The 17,449-nt window shown below is 41.6% G+C and overlaps 1 protein-coding gene across 5 annotated transcripts in view; it reads left to right on the top strand.

Annotated features, from left to right (window-relative positions):
* The window catches only part of SPECC1L (sperm antigen with calponin homology and coiled-coil domains 1 like), a 100,498-nt gene that overhangs the window by 51,733 nt on the left and 31,316 nt on the right, over positions 1–17,449 (top strand). For all 5 annotated transcript variants that reach the window (XM_073563769.1, XM_073563768.1, XM_073563767.1 and 2 more), the window contains 8 exons: positions 9,599–9,743; positions 10,082–11,661; positions 11,748–11,955; positions 13,878–13,951; positions 14,171–14,346; positions 14,436–14,602; positions 14,696–14,805; positions 16,670–16,760. In XM_073563769.1, coding sequence (XP_073419870.1) covers positions 9,599–9,743; positions 10,082–11,661; positions 11,748–11,955; positions 13,878–13,951; positions 14,171–14,346; positions 14,436–14,602; positions 14,696–14,805; positions 16,670–16,760 — 2,551 coding nt within the window. The remainder of the gene's footprint in view (positions 1–9,598; positions 9,744–10,081; positions 11,662–11,747; positions 11,956–13,877; positions 13,952–14,170; positions 14,347–14,435; positions 14,603–14,695; positions 14,806–16,669; positions 16,761–17,449) is intronic.

The following is a 17,449-nucleotide window of genomic DNA, read 5'->3' as shown; positions in this document are numbered from 1 at the left end:
GCGCATAGTCTATGCCCCCATATGCTGCCCCATAGACTATGCGCCCAAATGCTGCTCCATAGATTATGCCCCCATATGCTGCCCCATAGACTATGCCCCCATATGCTGCCCCATAGACTATGCCCCCATATGCTGCCCCATAGACTATGCCCCCATATGCTGCCGCATAGAATATGCCCCCATATGCTGCCGCATAGACTATGCCCCCATATGCTGCTCCATAGAATATGCCCCATATGCTGCTCCATAGAATATACCCCCATATGCTGCCCCATAGTCTATGGATTCCACCCTGGGCTTATACACAAGTCAATAAGTTTTCCCAGTTTTTTGTGTCAAAAGTAAGGGGGGGGGGTCGGCTTATACACGAGTATATATGATAATTGTAAAAATATTAAAAATAATAATAATAAAATAATAAAAAAATCTATATTTATTCCATCATTAAATCAATATTGAAATAAAAAAAAATCTAAACAATAAAAGTACACATATTTAGTATCGCCGCGTCCGTAATTACCCGACCTATAAAACTGTCCCACTAGTTAACCCCTTTAGTGAACACCATTAAGAAAATCCAAAAAAGTGCTTTATCATCATACAACCGAACAAAAAGTGGAATAACACACGATCAAAAAGACGGATATAAATAAACGTGGTGAAAACGTCATCTTGTCCCGCAAAAAACAAGCCCCGATACAGCTCCATCACCGGAAAAATAAAAAAGTTATAGCTCTCAGAATAAAGCAATGCAAAAATTATTTGTTCTAGAAAATAGTTTTTATTGTATAAAAACGCCAAAACATAAAAGATATAAATGAGGTATCGCTGCAATCGTACTGACCCGAAGAATAAAACTGCTTTATGAATTTTACCACACACGGAACGGTATAAACGCCCTCCCCCAAAGAAATTCATGAATTGCTGTTTTTTGTTCATTCTTCCTCCCAAAAATCGGAATAAAAGGTGATCAAAAAATGTCATGTGCCTGAAAAGGGTACCAATAAAAACGTCAACTCTTCCCGCAAAAAACAAGACCTCACATGACTCTGTGGGCCAAAATATGGAAAAATTATAGCTCTCAAAATATGGTGATGCAAAAACTATTTTCGCAATAAAAAGTGTCTTTTAGGCTGTGTGCACACGCTGCGGATTCCGCTGCGTTTCCGCAGCGGTTTTGGCCGCTGCGGACCCGCAGCAGTTTTAGCTGCGGTGTACAGTACCATTCAAATGAATGGGAAAAAAAAAACCGCTGTGCCGACGCTGCGGAAAAATCTGTGCGGATTTGCTGCGGTTTTGAATCCGCAGAAAGAATTGCATGTCAATTCTTTCTGCGGAAACCGCTGCGGGTTCCTATCTCCACCATTGTGGAGATAGTGAATCCGCAGGACCAAACCGCAGGCAAAACCGCAGATAATCCGCAGGTCTTTGGACCTGCGGATTATCTGCGGTTTTTGCAAAATCCGTGCGGATTAATCCGCAGCGGAATCAGCAGCGTGTGCACGTACCCTTTGTGTGTGAGTTTCCAAACATAAAAACCCACTATAAATAGTAAATCAACCCCCCTTAGTTAGGGAAAAATAATAAAAAAAAATGTATTTATTTCCATTTTCCCATTAGGCTAAGTGCACACGTTGCAGAAAATTTCTGCTCAAAAACATGAATCCCTTCCCAGAAACCGCACCTATTTTTCCGCAGCGGTTTTTGCGCGGTTTTGATGCGTTTTTTCCCGCAGCGGTTTCAAACCGCATGGAAGAAGCCAAAACCGCAGAAGAATCAGCAAAATTAATTAGCATGCTGCGGTTTTTACCGCGATGTGTTTTTTTTTTGCGGTAAAAAACGCATCAATGTGCACAAAAAGTGCAAAATGCATAGAAATGACTGGGAAGCTTATTTTTAGCGGTTTTATAGTGAAAACCGCGGTAAAAACCGCTAAAAAAATGTGTGTGAACACAGCCTTAGGGTTGGGGCTAAAGTTAGGATTAGGTTTGGGATTAGGATTAGGGGTGTGTTGGGGTTAGGGTTGGAGTTAGAATTGGGGGGTTTCCACTGTTTAGGCACTTCAGGGGCTCTCCAAATGCATCATGCGTCTGATCTCAATTCCAGCCAATTCTGCGTTGAAAAAATCAAACGGTGCTCCTTCCCTTCCGAGCTCTGCCATGCGTCCAAACAGTGGTTGACCTGCATATATGGGGTATCGGCATACTCTGGACAAATTGTACATCAACTTTTTGGGTTGAATTTCTCCTGTTACCCTTGGTAAAATAAATCAAATTGGATCTGAAGTAAATTTTTTGTGAAAAAAAGTTATATGTTCATTTCTTATTTAATCATTCCAAAAATTCCTGTTAAGCACCTGAAGGGTTAATAAACTTCTTGAATGTGGTATTGAGCACCTTCAGGGGTGCAGTTTTTAGAATGGTGTTACTTTTGGGTATTTTCTATCATATAGACCCCTCAAAGTGACTTCAAATGTGATGTGGTCCCCCCCCCAAAAAAAAAATGGTGTTGTAAAAATGAGAAATCGCTGGTCAACTTTTAACCCTTATAACTTTCTTACGAAAAAAAATTTTAGGTTCCAAAATTGTGCTGATGTAAAGTAGACACGTGGCAAATGTTATTTATTAACTATTTTGTGTGACATATTTCTCTGTTTTAAGGGCATGAAATTTGAAAGTTTGAAAATTGCAAAATTTTCGCCAAATTTCCATTTTTTTTCACAAATAAACTCAAGTAATATCATTTTTATTCAACAGGTAAATCAAATACAACTTATACCCAATAACATATAATTAGGCATTTTAACAGATTTTTGTCTCTCCCCCCCCCCCCCCCCTTTAGACAGCAGTCACATTTTCCACCTTCCTCTGGGTACCAAACAATCCAGATTTAAAATTATATACATCACTCTGTAATTTGCAGCCGGAACTGGACACTCACTCAGGAGCCTTTATATGAATGTCAAAGAAATTTTACCACTATCGTGAAGTACAGTGTGTCACGAGAAAACAATGTCAGAATCACCGGGATCCATGGTAGCGTTCCAGAGTTATTACCTCATAAAGGGACAGTGGTCAGAATTGTAAAAATTGGCCTGGTAATTAACATACAAACCACCCTTGGGAGTAAAAGGGTTAATGGTTGGTAGGGGATCAAATACTTATTTCTCATTGCTAAATGCAAATAAAATAAAGTCCTTTAATTGAAAGAATGACACAGACTCCTTCAATAAATCTTAATTATACCATACTTGCAGTATCGCCCATTCCAATGACACCATTGTCTCCTGCAAGAGAATTAAAATAAAAATCGATGTCCCACGTCGTCATAATCAATGTCTGTGGGATAAATGGTTTTCAACCTGGACGGTGACCTCGATGAGATCTGCGCTAACTCTGTGAGAAAGTCGAGTTCACCGGGAGAATTTACCTTCAGTGAATTTGAACTGCGGTGAACTCGCCTCTGCACCGTGCGACTTTCTCATGGTGCTAGCAGTTATCTCATCGAGGTCACCGCAGTTCAGCCCACTAGTCACTAATGTTACACTTGCAGCGGCTCATTCCCCAGTGGTTCTCAGCCTGGACGGTCGCACCCCCAGATAAGGATTAAGGCGTCAGACAGAACGACGAACAGGTGAGAGATATTGTTGTTTTATATTTTTGTTTTATTACATGAGACTAGGGATTCAGTGGAATCAGGCGTTAGGTGAGTATAATTGTGTTTATTTTTAAATAAAAAAAGTGAAAGTGTTTTGTTTTATTTCAAATAAAAGACTTTTTATACTTGATGTGTCTTTATTTACCTTATAACTATAGGATTAGTAAAGGATAGGTATCTTATAGATGCCTCTCCATTACTAATTCCGTGGGTTTGATGTCACCTGACAATACAATGGTGACATCAACCCCACTTGCCACTGCTACAGGGCAAGTGGGAAGAGCCGGGCAAAGCGCCAGAATTGGCGCATCAAATAGATGTGCCTTTTCTGGGCTGCTGAAGGCTGCTATTTTTAGGCTGGAGGGAGACCAATATCCACAGGCCCTTACCAGCCTGAGAATACCAGCCCCCAATTGTGAACTTTAGTTTGCTGGTTGTCAAAAATGGGGGGGAACCCATGCTGTTTTTTTTTTTTTTGTAAATTTTTTAACCCCTTCACTACCAAGGGTGGTTTGCACATTAACTCCCGGGCCAATTTTTACAATTCTGACCACTGTCCCTTTATGAGGTCATAACTCTGAAACGCTTCCATGGATCCCGGTGATTCTGACACTGTTTTCTCATGACATATTGTACTTCATGTTAGTGGTAAAATTGCATTCAAATAACTTGTGTTTATTTGTGAAAAAAAACGGAAATTTGTCGAAAATTTTGAAAATTTCGCAATTTTCCAACTTTGAATTTTTATGCCCTTAAATCACAGCGATACGGCACACAAAAAACTTAATAAATAACATTTCCCACATGTTTACTTTACATCAGCACAATTTTGGAACCAAAATTTTTTTTGTTAGGAAGTTATAAGGGTTAAAAATTGACCAGCGATTTCTAATTTTTGCAACACCATTTTATTTTTAGGGACCACATCACATTTGAAGCCACTTTGAGGGGTCTATATGATAGAAAATACCCAAAAGTGACACCATTCTAAAAACTGCACCCCTTAAGGTGCTTAAAACCACATTCAAGAAGTTTATTAACCCTTTAGGTGCGTCACAGGAATTTTTTGAATATTTAAAAAAAAAAATGAACATTTAACTTTTTTCACAAAAAAAATACTTCAGGTTCAATTTTCTTTATTTTACCAAGGGTAACAGGAGAAATTGGACTGCAAAAGTTATTGTGCAATTTGTCCTGAGTACGCTGATACCTCATATATGGGGGTAAACCACTGTTTTGGCGCATGGCAGAGATCAGAAGGGAAGGAGCGCTGTTTGACTTTTTCAATGCAAAATTGGCTGGAATTCAGATCGGACGCCATGTCGCGTTTGGAGAGCCCCTGATGTACCTAAACAGTGGAAACCCCCCCAAGTGACCCCATTTTGGAAACTAGACCCCCCCAAGGAACTTATCTAGATATGTGGTGAGAACTTTGAACCCACAAGGGCTTCACAGAAGTTTATAACGTACAGCGGTACAATTAAAAAATCATATTTTTTCCACAAAAATGATCTTTTCACCCCCAATTTTTGTTTTTCCAAGGGTAACAGGACCCTAAAAGTTATTGTGCAATTTGTCCTGAGTACGCTGATACCCCATATGTGGGTGTAAATGACTATTTGGGCGCATAGCAGAGCTCGGAAGGGAAGCAGCGCCATTTGACGTTTTTGGCTAGAATTGAGATCGGACACCATGTCGCAATTGGAAAACCCCTGATGTACCAAAACAGTGGAAACCCCCCACAAATGACACCATTTTGGAATCTAGACCCCCCCAAGGAACTTATCTAGATGTGTGGTGAGCACTTTGAACCCCCCAGTGCTTCACAGAAGTTTATAACGCCCGGGCGTGAAAATAAAAAAATCGTATTTTTTCCACAAACATCATCTTTTAGTCCCCATTTTTTTTATTTTCCCAAGGGTAACAGGAGAAATTGAACCCCAAAAGTTGTTGTCCAAATTGTCCTGAGTACGCTGACACCCCATATGTGGGAGAAAACTACTGTATGGGCACACGTCGGGGCTCGGAAGGGAAGTAGTGACGTTTTGGAATGCAGACTTTGATGGAATGGTCTGCGGGTGTCATGTTGCCTTTGGAGAGCCCCTAATGTACCTAAACAGTGGAAACCCCCACAAATGACCCCATTTTGGAAACTAGACCCCCTGAGGAACTTATCTAGATGTGTGGTGAGCACTTTGAACCCCCAAGGGCTTCACAGAAGTTTATAATGCCCAGGCATGAAAATAAAAAAATCGTATTTTTTCCACAAACATGATCAATTAGTCTCCAATTTTTTTATTTTCCCACGGGTAACAGGAGAAATTGGATCCCAAAAGTTGTTGTCCAATTTGTCCTGAGTACGCTGATACCTCATATGTGGGAGAAAACTACTGTATGGGCACACGTCGGGGATCGGAAGGGAAGTAGTGACTTTTTGGAATGCAGACTTTGATGGATTGGTCTGCGGGTGTCATGTGCGTTTGGAGAGCCCCTGATGCACCTAAACTATTGAAACTCCCCACAAGTGACCCCATTTTGGAAACTAGACCCCCCACGGAACTTATCTAGATGTGTGGTGAGCACTTTGAACTCCCAAGTGCTTCACAGAAGTTTATAACGCCTGGGCATGAAAATAAAAAAATCATTTTTTTCCGCAAAAATTATATTTTTGCCCCCAATTTTTTATTTTCCTAAGGGTAACAGGAGAAATTGGACCCCAAAAGTTGTTTTGCAATTTGTCCTGAGTAGGCTGATACCCCATATGTGGGGGTAAAACACTGTTTGGGCGCATGGCAGAGCTTGGAAGGGAAGGAGCACCATTTAACTTTTTCAACGCAGAATTGGCTGGAATTGAGATCAGACGCCATGTTGCCTTTGAAGAGTACCTGATGTGCCCAAACAGTGGAAACCCCCCAATTATAACTCCAGCCCTAACCCCAACACACCCCTAATCTGAGCCCTAATCTGAGCCCTAGCCCTAACCCTAACCCTAATGGGAAAATGGAAATAAATACATTTTCTTTTAGTTTTATTATTTTTCCCTAACTAAGGGGGTGATAACGGGGGGTTTGATTTACTATTTATGGCGGTTTTTATGTTTGGCGGCTGTCAGACGCTAAAAGACGCTTTTTATTGTAAAAATAGTTTTTGCATCACCACATATTGTGAGCTATAATTTTTCCGTATTTTGACCCACCGAGTCATGTGAGGTCTTATTTTTTGCGGGACGAGTTGACGTTTTTATTTATTACCATTTTCGGGCACGTGACTTTTTTGATCGCTTTTTATTCCGATTTTTGGGACGCAGAATGAACAAAAACCAGCGTTTCATGAATTTCTTTTGGGGGGTGCGTTTACACCGTTCCGCATGCGGTAAAATTGATAAAGCATTTTTATTCTTTGGGTCAGTACGGTTACAGCGATACCTCATTTAGGTCGTTTTTTTATGTTTTGTCGGTTTTTTGCAATGAAAACAATTTTATATAAAAAATAATTATTTTTGTATCGCTTTATTCTGCGAGCTATAACTTTTTTATTTTTTTGCGGATGACGCTGTATGGCGGCTCGTTTTTTGCGGGACAAGATGACGTTTTCAGCAGTACCATGGATATTTATATGCGTCTTTTTGATCGCGCGTTATTGCACTTTTTGTTCGGTGGTATGATAATAAATCATTATTTTTTGCTTCGTTTTTTATTTTTATATTTTAAGGGGTTCGCTAAAGGGGTTAACTAATGGGACAGTTTTATAGGGCGGGTCGCTACGGACGCGGCGATACCAAATATGTGTACTTTTATTGTTTTTTGTTTTTTTTTATTTTGAAAAAATGGATTTATTGGGGAATATTTTTTTTTTTTTTTTTTTTTTTACTAATTTATTTAGCGATTTTTTTTTAAAAATTATTTTTAACACTTTTTTTTTTTTTTTTTTTACTTTATTACCTTGTCCCAGGTGGGACATCACTGTCCTGTGACAGATCGCTGATCTGTCACATCACAGCTCACTGTGACAGATCAGCAATCTGTCACAGGCAGTTCTGCAGACTTCCTCATGCCTGCGCTTTGCAGGCAGTGAGGAAGTCAGCTCCCTACAGGCCTCCGAAGGCCCCCGTCGCCATCTTGGATCCGGGGGCCTGTAGGGAAAGAGACCCCCGCAGCAGCGCTGCACATTGCGCTGCTGTGGGGGCTCAGGGAAGCAAGGAGGGAGCCCCCTCCCTGCCGATGCTTCCCTTTAACCCCCGGTACACCGCGATCGCGTTTGATCGCGGTGTACAAGGGGTTAACGTGTCGGGGGCGGTCCGTGACCGCCCGTGACACATTGTGCCGGGTGTCAGCTGTGATAATCAACTGACACCCGGCCGCGATCAGCGGCGCTCATCACGTGGGCGCCGCTGATCGCTGGGACGTAATATTCCGTCCATGGTAATTAGGTCCAGGGTCACATGGACGGAATATTATGTCCATTGTAGGTAAGGGGTTAAACAATTTAAAAAAATACGACATGGGGACCCCTCTATTCTTGATAAACAGCCTTGCTGAAACTGACAGCTGAGGGTTGCAGACCCCAACTTTGTTTTGCATGGCTGGTCATCAAAAATACAGGGGAACCCAAGCATTTTTTTTTTTAAATGATTTATTTACAGCGCAGGAGCCCTCTGATGAACATTCCCATCAGCCACTCCTGCTCTCACTGTTATTAGCGGAAGCAGGGGAGTAATAGTCCCATCAGCTGACACCAGTGATCGGAGGTAAACTTTATACCTCCGATCATAGCTTCTGGCTCACGCTGTCTTTTGACAATGTGGGAACCGCGGTTGTCTGATCAGCAGGGATGATTTTACTGCCGATCACAAGCTGTGTTTACTGCGCTGTCATGCACGTGACCGTGTGGCAAACACTATATGTTCGAGTGAATGGGGTTCGGGTCCACTGCTCAGTGTCTCTGCTGGATGCAAGGCTGTATGGTCGCATCATGCAACCATGCAGCCTGCTATTTAGATGTAGCAGAGCCGAGTGTGAGGTCAAATACGCTGCAAAAAAAGTCAACCTGCGTTTTTGCAGCGTTTTTTCACCATCCATTCAAGTCAGTGGGTGAAAAACCCTACAAAAGCGCTGAAAGAAGTGACATGCACAATGAAAAAAAAAAAAAATCAACAAAGCACAAAATCCTGATGACAAAAAAAAAACAATGTGTGTGCACGAGATTTCTGAAATCTCATAGACTTTGCTGGTATTGTAAAAAGCAGCTGAAAATTAGCATAAAAAAAGCATAAAAAATTGCAGCAAAAACCCCCAGTGTCAACATCATGCAATTGTTAGCGAGATTTTTTTTTCTTGCTATACAGTGTTTTATAGTCCAGAAATATATTCTATCATATAAAACATACATTTACCAGGTCTACTATTTATGGCCTCCTGCAAATCTTCACTTTGACCCTGCCAGGTACTGACTGTACCCACCTGGGCTTCACCGTGACTTTAAGCAATGGAAGCCGTTGTTGGGTGTCTACCTCATTAACTTGGCAATGGCTTCTTACTTCAGGAAAATGGAATTGGTTCCCTCACTCTTTTGTGACACTGTAAATTGCATGTCATAGAACATGAACCGTTTACATTATATATGCCTCCAGCATAATAGGAGATGGGGTCTGTCTCTGTCTCGATTCTTCTATGGCCTTTGTGTGCTGTATGTGTAAAATATATATATATATATATATATATATATATATATAAGACTTTATTCCTTGTAATAGCATTTTTAAAATATGACACATTCATGATATGGTATGATGGGGCTTATGGGCCACAAGTTAGAAAGTCCTTCTGAAACAATTCAGTCTTAGACGTGTAAATTTATATTGTCCTGTGGCCATAGCCTTACGTGACAGAACAGTCAGTAAATGGAAATCTAATTGTTTCTATTTTACCTCACTTTTCTTCAGGCTAAAAGTAATGATGACCTTCTAGCTGGAATGGCTGGCGGGCCTGCAAGTAATGGTGTGAAGTTGAAGAAAAGCAGTGCCGTATCAAATCCCAGTTCTGGAGCAGCAATGAGTGGGTCAGATAGCAAAACCAGGAGCAACACAGGTAGGACTGTTTCAGTTAACACCGTGAAATCCTCTTGGCTGTTTTTCCCAACATTGAAAATGATCTCATTCACACAGTTGAAATTTCCTGTTGGAATTCAGGGACACTACTGCGCTATCCATTCTCTATGGGACTGCTGGAGATGATAGAGTGCAGCGCCTGACTTTTTCCGGCAGTCACAAGGAGACTGGATGGAGTGGTGATATGCTCATTCACAGCATTCCAGAACCCTGTTCTCTAGATGAGTTGGGGTCCCAATAATTGGACATACACCAAAGTTAGCATATATCCTGTATATATGTATGTAATCATTGCTGCTTTTTTTAAACTCTGTATAGGGAGCACGAGCACCAAAAGAAGTAGTTCCTCGGGGACCAAAGAAGCAGGATCATCTCGAGAGAGAGTGCGGGAGCGGTCACGTCTGAATGCAAGTAAAAAAACCCAGGGCTCAGGTGTTGGTGTAGGAGAGACATCTGCCCCAACTAAACGCTCTCGAGTCCGTGCAGAGTCTGATGTTCTTCGTATGAGCAAATCCAAATCTGACAATCAGATCAGTGATCGTGCTGCTCTTGAAGCTAAGGTAAAGGACTTGGTAAGCCTGGCCAAAAGTAAGGATGCTGAGATTTTGCTCCTCCGCACAGAGCTGAGGGACATTAAGACACAATTAGGAGAAGATCTTTCTGACAAGAGTCCTGAAGAAGCCCCATTAGTGCAGTTGCAGGAGCAGAATGCTGTGGTACGAGAAGAATTACAGCAGTTGAAAAATGAAAACCGCATGCTAAAAGACCGCCTAAATGCATTAGGTTTTTCATTGGGTCAGCAGCTAGATGTTACAGAGAAACTGTTTGGCTACCAATCAATGGATATTGCTACTGGAATCCACAGTGACTGTGGCGGAGGCACTTTAGCTTCATCTGTGGAGGGCTCTACACCTGGCTCAATGGAAGACCTCTTGAGCCAGGATGAGAGTACACTGACGGGAGAGAGGAGAAGTAGCTCCATGGATAATTTGGACAGTGAGTGTAGTGAAGTTTACCAGCCTCTCACCTCAAGTGATGATGCTCTTGATGCTCCATCTTCATCCTCTGAGTCAGAAGGTCTTCCTAGTACTGATCGCTCCCGCAAAGGTAGTAGTGGAAATGTAAGTGAGGTGTCTGTAGCTTGTCTTACTGAGCGTATACATCAAATGGAAGAGAATCAACATAGTACAGCTGAGGAGCTACAAGCCACTTTACAAGAACTGGCTGATCTACAGCAGATAACACAAGAGCTGAACAGTGAAAATGAGCGGCTAGGAGAAGAAAAGGTCATTTTAATGGACTCCCTATGCCAGCAGAGTGACAAGCTAGAGTTGTTTAGCCGTCAGCTGGAATATGCTCGGGCACTTCTTGATGAGCACCATGTGTCTTACTCTCTAGATGAGGACCTGAAGAGTAGCCGTTATTTAGATCTAGAGCAAAGATATATGGAATTGGCTGAGAGTGGCCGTTTTGAACGAGAGCAGTTGTTGGGCGTTCAGCAACATTTGAGCAATACTCTTAAAATGGCAGAGCAGGACAATAAAGATGCACAGGAGGTTATTAGAGCCCTCAAGGAGAGAAACCACCATATGGAGCGCATTGTTGAGGCCGAGCAACATGCCAAACAGACACTTGCTGCAACTCTGGAAGAATACAAAGTTTCCCTAAATGCTGAACAGGCCGAATGTTCACGTCTGAAAACGCAGCTGGAACAAGAAAAGCAACGAGTAGCAGAGTTGTACTCTATACACAGCTCTGGAGATGCATCTCATATCCAGAATTTACTGGAAAGTGTGCGTTCCGATAAAGAAAAAGCAGAATCTCTGGCCGGGAACCTACAAGAGGAATTGCTACATTTACAGAGTGACCTCAGACGAATGCAAGATGCCTATGAAAAGGTGACTTGATATATAAAGGATACCTTATTTTCAACAATGTATTACACATATTTGATTAATTTTTCTGTTCTTAATGGTCTTTACAGCTGGAAGATGAATATAGAGCATTCCGTGAGGAGGCACAAAAGCAGGTGTCGGAATTGACCCTGGCACTGGATAAGGTGAGGAGTGAGCTGGAAGAAAAAGAGACGGAACGCAGTGACATGAAAGAGACCATATTTGAACTGGAGGATGAAGTTGAGCAGCACAGAGCTGTCAAGCTGCATGACAACCTCATAATTTCAGATCTAGAGAGTAAGTGTCCTGCATTTTTCCCAGCAGATGGCGATATGACACAACCCATGTTACAAATGCACGCAATTGCAGCAGCAGTGAGACCACTCTGCCCTTTGCAAACTAAGGAAGATAAAAGAAAATAAGTCTTAGTGTTAGGAGTATTTCACCCATACAGGATCATGGGAATGTTTCTGTTGTGTATGCAAATTTCTTCGCAGAGCATTGTTACTTATTCTTATATAGTTAATTTTGATAAGTGTATTAGTCTATTCTTATTCTTGCACTATTGAAATATGGAAACTTTATACACTTGCATCCAAAAACAAAACTGCCACTCTTTTGAAGAAAAAAAATAAATAAATCCCAGAAGTTTAAAAAACAAAAAGTTCTAAGTGTGGAATAGTGTAGCAGTGTTTACACTCAGATGCAGTCTTCTAGTATGTGCCCTAATGAAATTTGTGTAAAAACTGGATTGCGTGCATGGGAACAAATTTCTTATTGAATAACATGCTATTTGTTCCAAACTGATTTCACATGGTAACCTACCTGGCAGATTAAGGAGAATTTGCAGAACACGGTTATCATGAATGAGCTTTCCTAGAAATGCTAGTTTCATCATAATCTTGGCAGTGTAACGAGGCTGCCAGTTACCCGATGAATGAGAAAAAATGCTTGTTCGTCAGGTGAAATGATGATATGGTTTGCACAAATGATCATCGTTCTCAGTAGCACATTGCCTGTGGTAAACAGGTCCTCTGCTGCCAAGAACAATAGGAGCCTATGCGCACTGAATGCACTTATTACTGATCATATTTAGTGCTCATCAATGAGTGGAACAAGCTGCCACGAGAAGTGGCGAGTTCTCTCTTCAATGGAAATCTTCAGAGGCTGGACAGACATCTGTCTGGGATGATTTAGTGAATACTGCTTTGAGCAGGGGGTTGGACCAGATGACCCTGGAGGTCCCTTCCAACTCTACCATTCTGTGGTCTGAGAATGGGGGAGCCTGTTAAACAGGCTATTAACGACCGCCGGTCCTCATTCGATTAATGTGGCTCATCACGCAGTGTAAATGGACCCAGATGCAGTGAAGCCTCATAGAATGGGGGGAAATTCTCCGTAGCCGTGCACACTGCAAATTTTAGTTAGTTGTGACCACAGCCATAATATACAGTTTTGTTTTTCCATTAAGATTTTGTCATAGAAGTAAACAACAAAAACAATCCTAACAAGCACAGCCACCCATTGATGATCGATCGGCAGGCATCAGACATTCAGTCCAATAATTCTGCTGAAGAAGAAATAATTCACTGACAAAAAAGACATAAATATGCCAAACACCACATGTAGTGCTTTAGAAGAGAAAAAAAAGTTATATAGCTGCAGAACCAAAAATGTCGCCTAAATACAATGCATGAAATGGATTTTAGTGATGCCATGTCAAGCCAAATATGTGAAAAATAAAGGAGGAGAAAAGTTTGCAAAAGTAATTTTAAATAGTTTTGACTATCCTGAAGTCTTGTGTTTGTTTTCTGTCACTCTAGAAGCTTAATTGTCCTAATTAAACCCTTCATGAGTAAAGTGACTTTTTAATGACATGGTTACAGACAGCCTTAAGGTGGCATCCTGTCATGTACGTGCTGGATGCCTCAAGCTCCTCTATCTTCCTGTCTCAGACAATAAGGCTGCAGCACTTACCCAGAGTAGGTGTTAAGACTGCGCTTTATCTAGGGAACATGTCTCACGTGCAGCTGTTAAATGTGACTATTCTCATTTCCTTTCATACCTCTGCTCCACATACATCCTCAGGGTTTAACCACTACAAAACCATCATTTACTGCCTCTAAAATGAGTGTTCTAGATCATGTCCTGAATTGTGCCCTTAATTCATTCACCATATATGTCTCACGCCTCAATACTAAGTCTCGTTTATCTTACAGACACAGTAAAAAAGCTGCAAGATCAAAAACATGACATGGAGCGTGAGATAAAAATATTAAATCGGAAGTTGCGGGTAAGGACTCTCCTTCTCTTCTTTTTTTTTTTTTTTTTTCAATTGTTAATCCATTTTAATATCTGAAAGGAAAGTCCCCTGGTTGTTCTTGTCCTAACTTTCACAATGAATAGTGAGAAGAGTGTCGATTAAGAGCAATACACCACTGTAAAAGCTGTACATATATTTTAATATGTCAGACCTATTAAAGTGTATTACCCTCTTCTGATGGCCAAATAGGAGGAGTCTGCTGAGTGGCGTCAGTTTCAAGCTGATTTACAAACTGCGGTTGTAATTGCTAATGATATCAAGTCAGAAGCACAAGAAGAAATTGGCGATTTAAAGCGACGGCTGCACGAGGCACAGGAGAAGAATGAAAAACTTGCAAAAGAATTAGATAGTGCTGCATCCCGCAAGTAAGGCCACCAAATTGTATTGGGGAACGGAAATATGTAGAAGTGTGCAATTAATTATGTATGAATACTAAAGCTGCCAATCTCTCTAGGCAAGAAGAAGAAAGAGGTCGGGTGTATAATTATATGAATGCAGTGGAGAGAGACCTGGCAGCGCTAAGACAGGGAATGGGTCTTAGTCGTAGGTCTTCCACCTCTTCTGAGCCTACGCCTACAGTCAAGACTCTCATCAAATCGTTTGACAACGCATCTTCACAAGGTACAGTTATCGGTGTTATCGGGCAAACAAGTGTAATGTGCCATCATCAGTAGTAATGTGTAGTGTAACTTGCATATTATCCCCTCTCGATAGCCCCCAGTCCAGCAGTAGCAGCTGCTGCTGCAGCAGCTTCAATCCCCCGCACACCCCTCAGTCCTAGCCCACTGAAGACTCCACCTGCTGCGGCCGTGTCCCCCATGCAGGTAAGGAAAGGAAAGTCTTCTGCTAATGCTTCAGGGTGTGTGCTTTCTACATTCTGCATTTTCTGTCTGCTTTGCTTTCATGATAGAACACTTGGAGTCCTGTATGCGTACTTACCGGCTGATTTGCCATGCTTACTAAGTGAGATGGCAAAATTTGTTAGGTGTCACACTGCTGCTATGCACGCAGATGCAAACTCCACTAGGTGGCAATAGAGTGGAGGGAGGACTGCACACAGCAAGTGCAGACCTCCAGTGCAGCAGCGAGGCTGTCACCAGGTGGCAGCAGAATAGTCAAACATGCCGAATCGATATAATCTGTAGCGCAGTACCAAATGAATAAACAAACACAGAGTCGGAAGCAAGCCAAATGGGTCAGTACCGGTCAGGAACAGATATGCCAAAAACAAGAGACAAACAGCAGGTCAGGGTCCAAGCCGAGTCCCCAGGGAGTCCTAAATATGAAAGGGAAACACTGAGTTGGTGCGGGGAGTGGGGGACAAACAGACATGGGCAAAGTCCCCAGCAGCAGGAGGACAAATCAGGGTACTACCAGAGTCAGATACTCACGTCGTAGGCAGAAAATATAACTGACATGGCCTGCAGGACGCAGCAGGAAGAAATGGCAAACCTGAATCCAAAATGAGGTCAGGCAAGGTTAACCCTTGACATGATCAGCCCAGGAAAAGGGCAGACAGGACTCAAACACCAGACTGGATCATGACATTAGGTCTTTTAATCTGGTCAGGTCTTTAATTGTACCATTGTGCACAAAAATGGAAGGCAACTTGTAAATGTCCTACTTTTAGCATGTACGTTGGGAGAGCTCCTGTCTTATACGCTAATGTGTTCCTAGAGTTGAATGGCATTTTTGATTCGGGCTGGCTGGTATACATTAGTATACCACAAAAAATGCATGAAATCGCATAGTAGACTGTTTTTGGTCGGCTGTTCTCAGTTGTGGTGGAACTACACAACTCTGTCAACTGTATAGTGGCCTTGGCCGGGTACTGCACATCTGCCCCTATTCGAATCAATAGGAGACAGATGTGCCGTACTCAGCCATGAGAACTATGTAGTTGGCAGAGCTGTGTAGTTCTGTTCTGTAACTGAGCACATCTGACCTCCGCTAGCAGTGAGAACAGCGATCAGCAAGGGTGCCAGGTATCAAACTTCATCAATCAGAAATTGATAGCTTATCTTAAGGGTAGACCATCAATATGAAAGTCCAGGACAACCTCTTAACTTTAAAAAATGTTGTGATTGTACAACTACCCTGTAGTAAGTAAATTAAATAGAAATAGTAAATATAAATAACATAGGGTACTTAGTTAACGCTATGTTGATCAAAAGAGCGTAAAAGCCATCCCACCCTGATGAGGTGTAGCTGATCAGGATGGACCCTAGCTCTTGTAGTTCACCTTGTGATGTGTCAGCAGACCTCAAAATATAAGGAGGCAGAGCAGAACCCAGACCTGACACCCGCCTGTGGAAAGCTATGTAGACAAAGAAGCACATCCCAAAAAGGGGGAGCCACAACGTACCTGTATGTGCAAGGTACAAAAAATCCAAAGCAAAAGAAATGAGCTAGAACACATTGGTATAAGTGCAATGTGTATGTGCACATTCACACTGTTGCCATTAACAAACATAACTTGGGATAAAAAAAATTCCTTTATTCATATATCCTGTTGGACTTTGTCGGTTATGCCAAAATAAAAGCAAAATGAATGATGAAGAAGGTTACACTTTGGTTATCAATTCAATGGCAGAACTTAATCTTGTTCTTTTGAAGTTTATTAATTATATGGCAAAAAAAACACATCTATATTCTTCTTTTTTTTCTTTTTTTTTTTTTTTTTTGCAGAGACACTCCATAAGTGGGCCTATATCTTCCACTAAATCATTACCAGGCCTGTCGGAGAAAAGACCAAGTTATTCTGAAATACCCGTACAAGGTACATAAAACATAAGGGACTAAAAAGTTATTGTTTACTTTACTATGTTAAAGCGAGTCTGCCTGCCTCTCAATGTTATTTTAATTATACATTACCCGGATGAAAACCCAAAAGCAAAAGTACTGAACTTATGGTCAGAACAGAGGAAGGTCATGAAAATAGAACCTTCTATTTAGGCACTGGAGAAAATGGGTGCCTGCACTACATAAAAACAGATGTAATAAATATGCTTGAGTTAGATGTACAGATGATTAAAAACACTCTGAAAAAGCATATGCACAAAAAGGATGAATGGAGCATAAGGTGCTTACTACATTATGTATGAATGTATATAGCGCATCCATAAGAGAAAGAGTGAATGACAGGTGAATAATGGGTGCTCAGTTAGCTGTGGGACAATATCAATATAGGTACGGGAAGATATTACTATAGACTTATGACACTTCCACCCCGGCTGCCTCTAAACTTCTATTCCTCACGGCTTCCCTCGGCCTCACTCAATGGTCCTCTGCGGCCACTCACAAAGAAGGTCACACGCTGGACCTTATCTTCACCCGTCTCTGTTCCCTCACTAATCTCAATAACTCACCCCTCCCCCTGTCTGACCAAACCTACTGACATTCTCTTCCCTCTCCTCTCCTACTGTGCAACCCCCGCTCCAAAAACTCGCTCACCTTCGCAGGAATCTC

Source organism: Dendrobates tinctorius, unplaced genomic scaffold (genome assembly GCF_039654945.1).
Source record: "Dendrobates tinctorius isolate UK_male_01 unplaced genomic scaffold, ASM3965494v1 ptg000397l, whole genome shotgun sequence".
In the NCBI taxonomy this organism is placed as follows: domain Eukaryota; kingdom Metazoa; phylum Chordata; class Amphibia; order Anura; family Dendrobatidae; genus Dendrobates; species Dendrobates tinctorius.
Note: the sequence above shows the minus strand (reverse complement) of the source record. Positions and strands in the feature narration are given on the sequence as shown.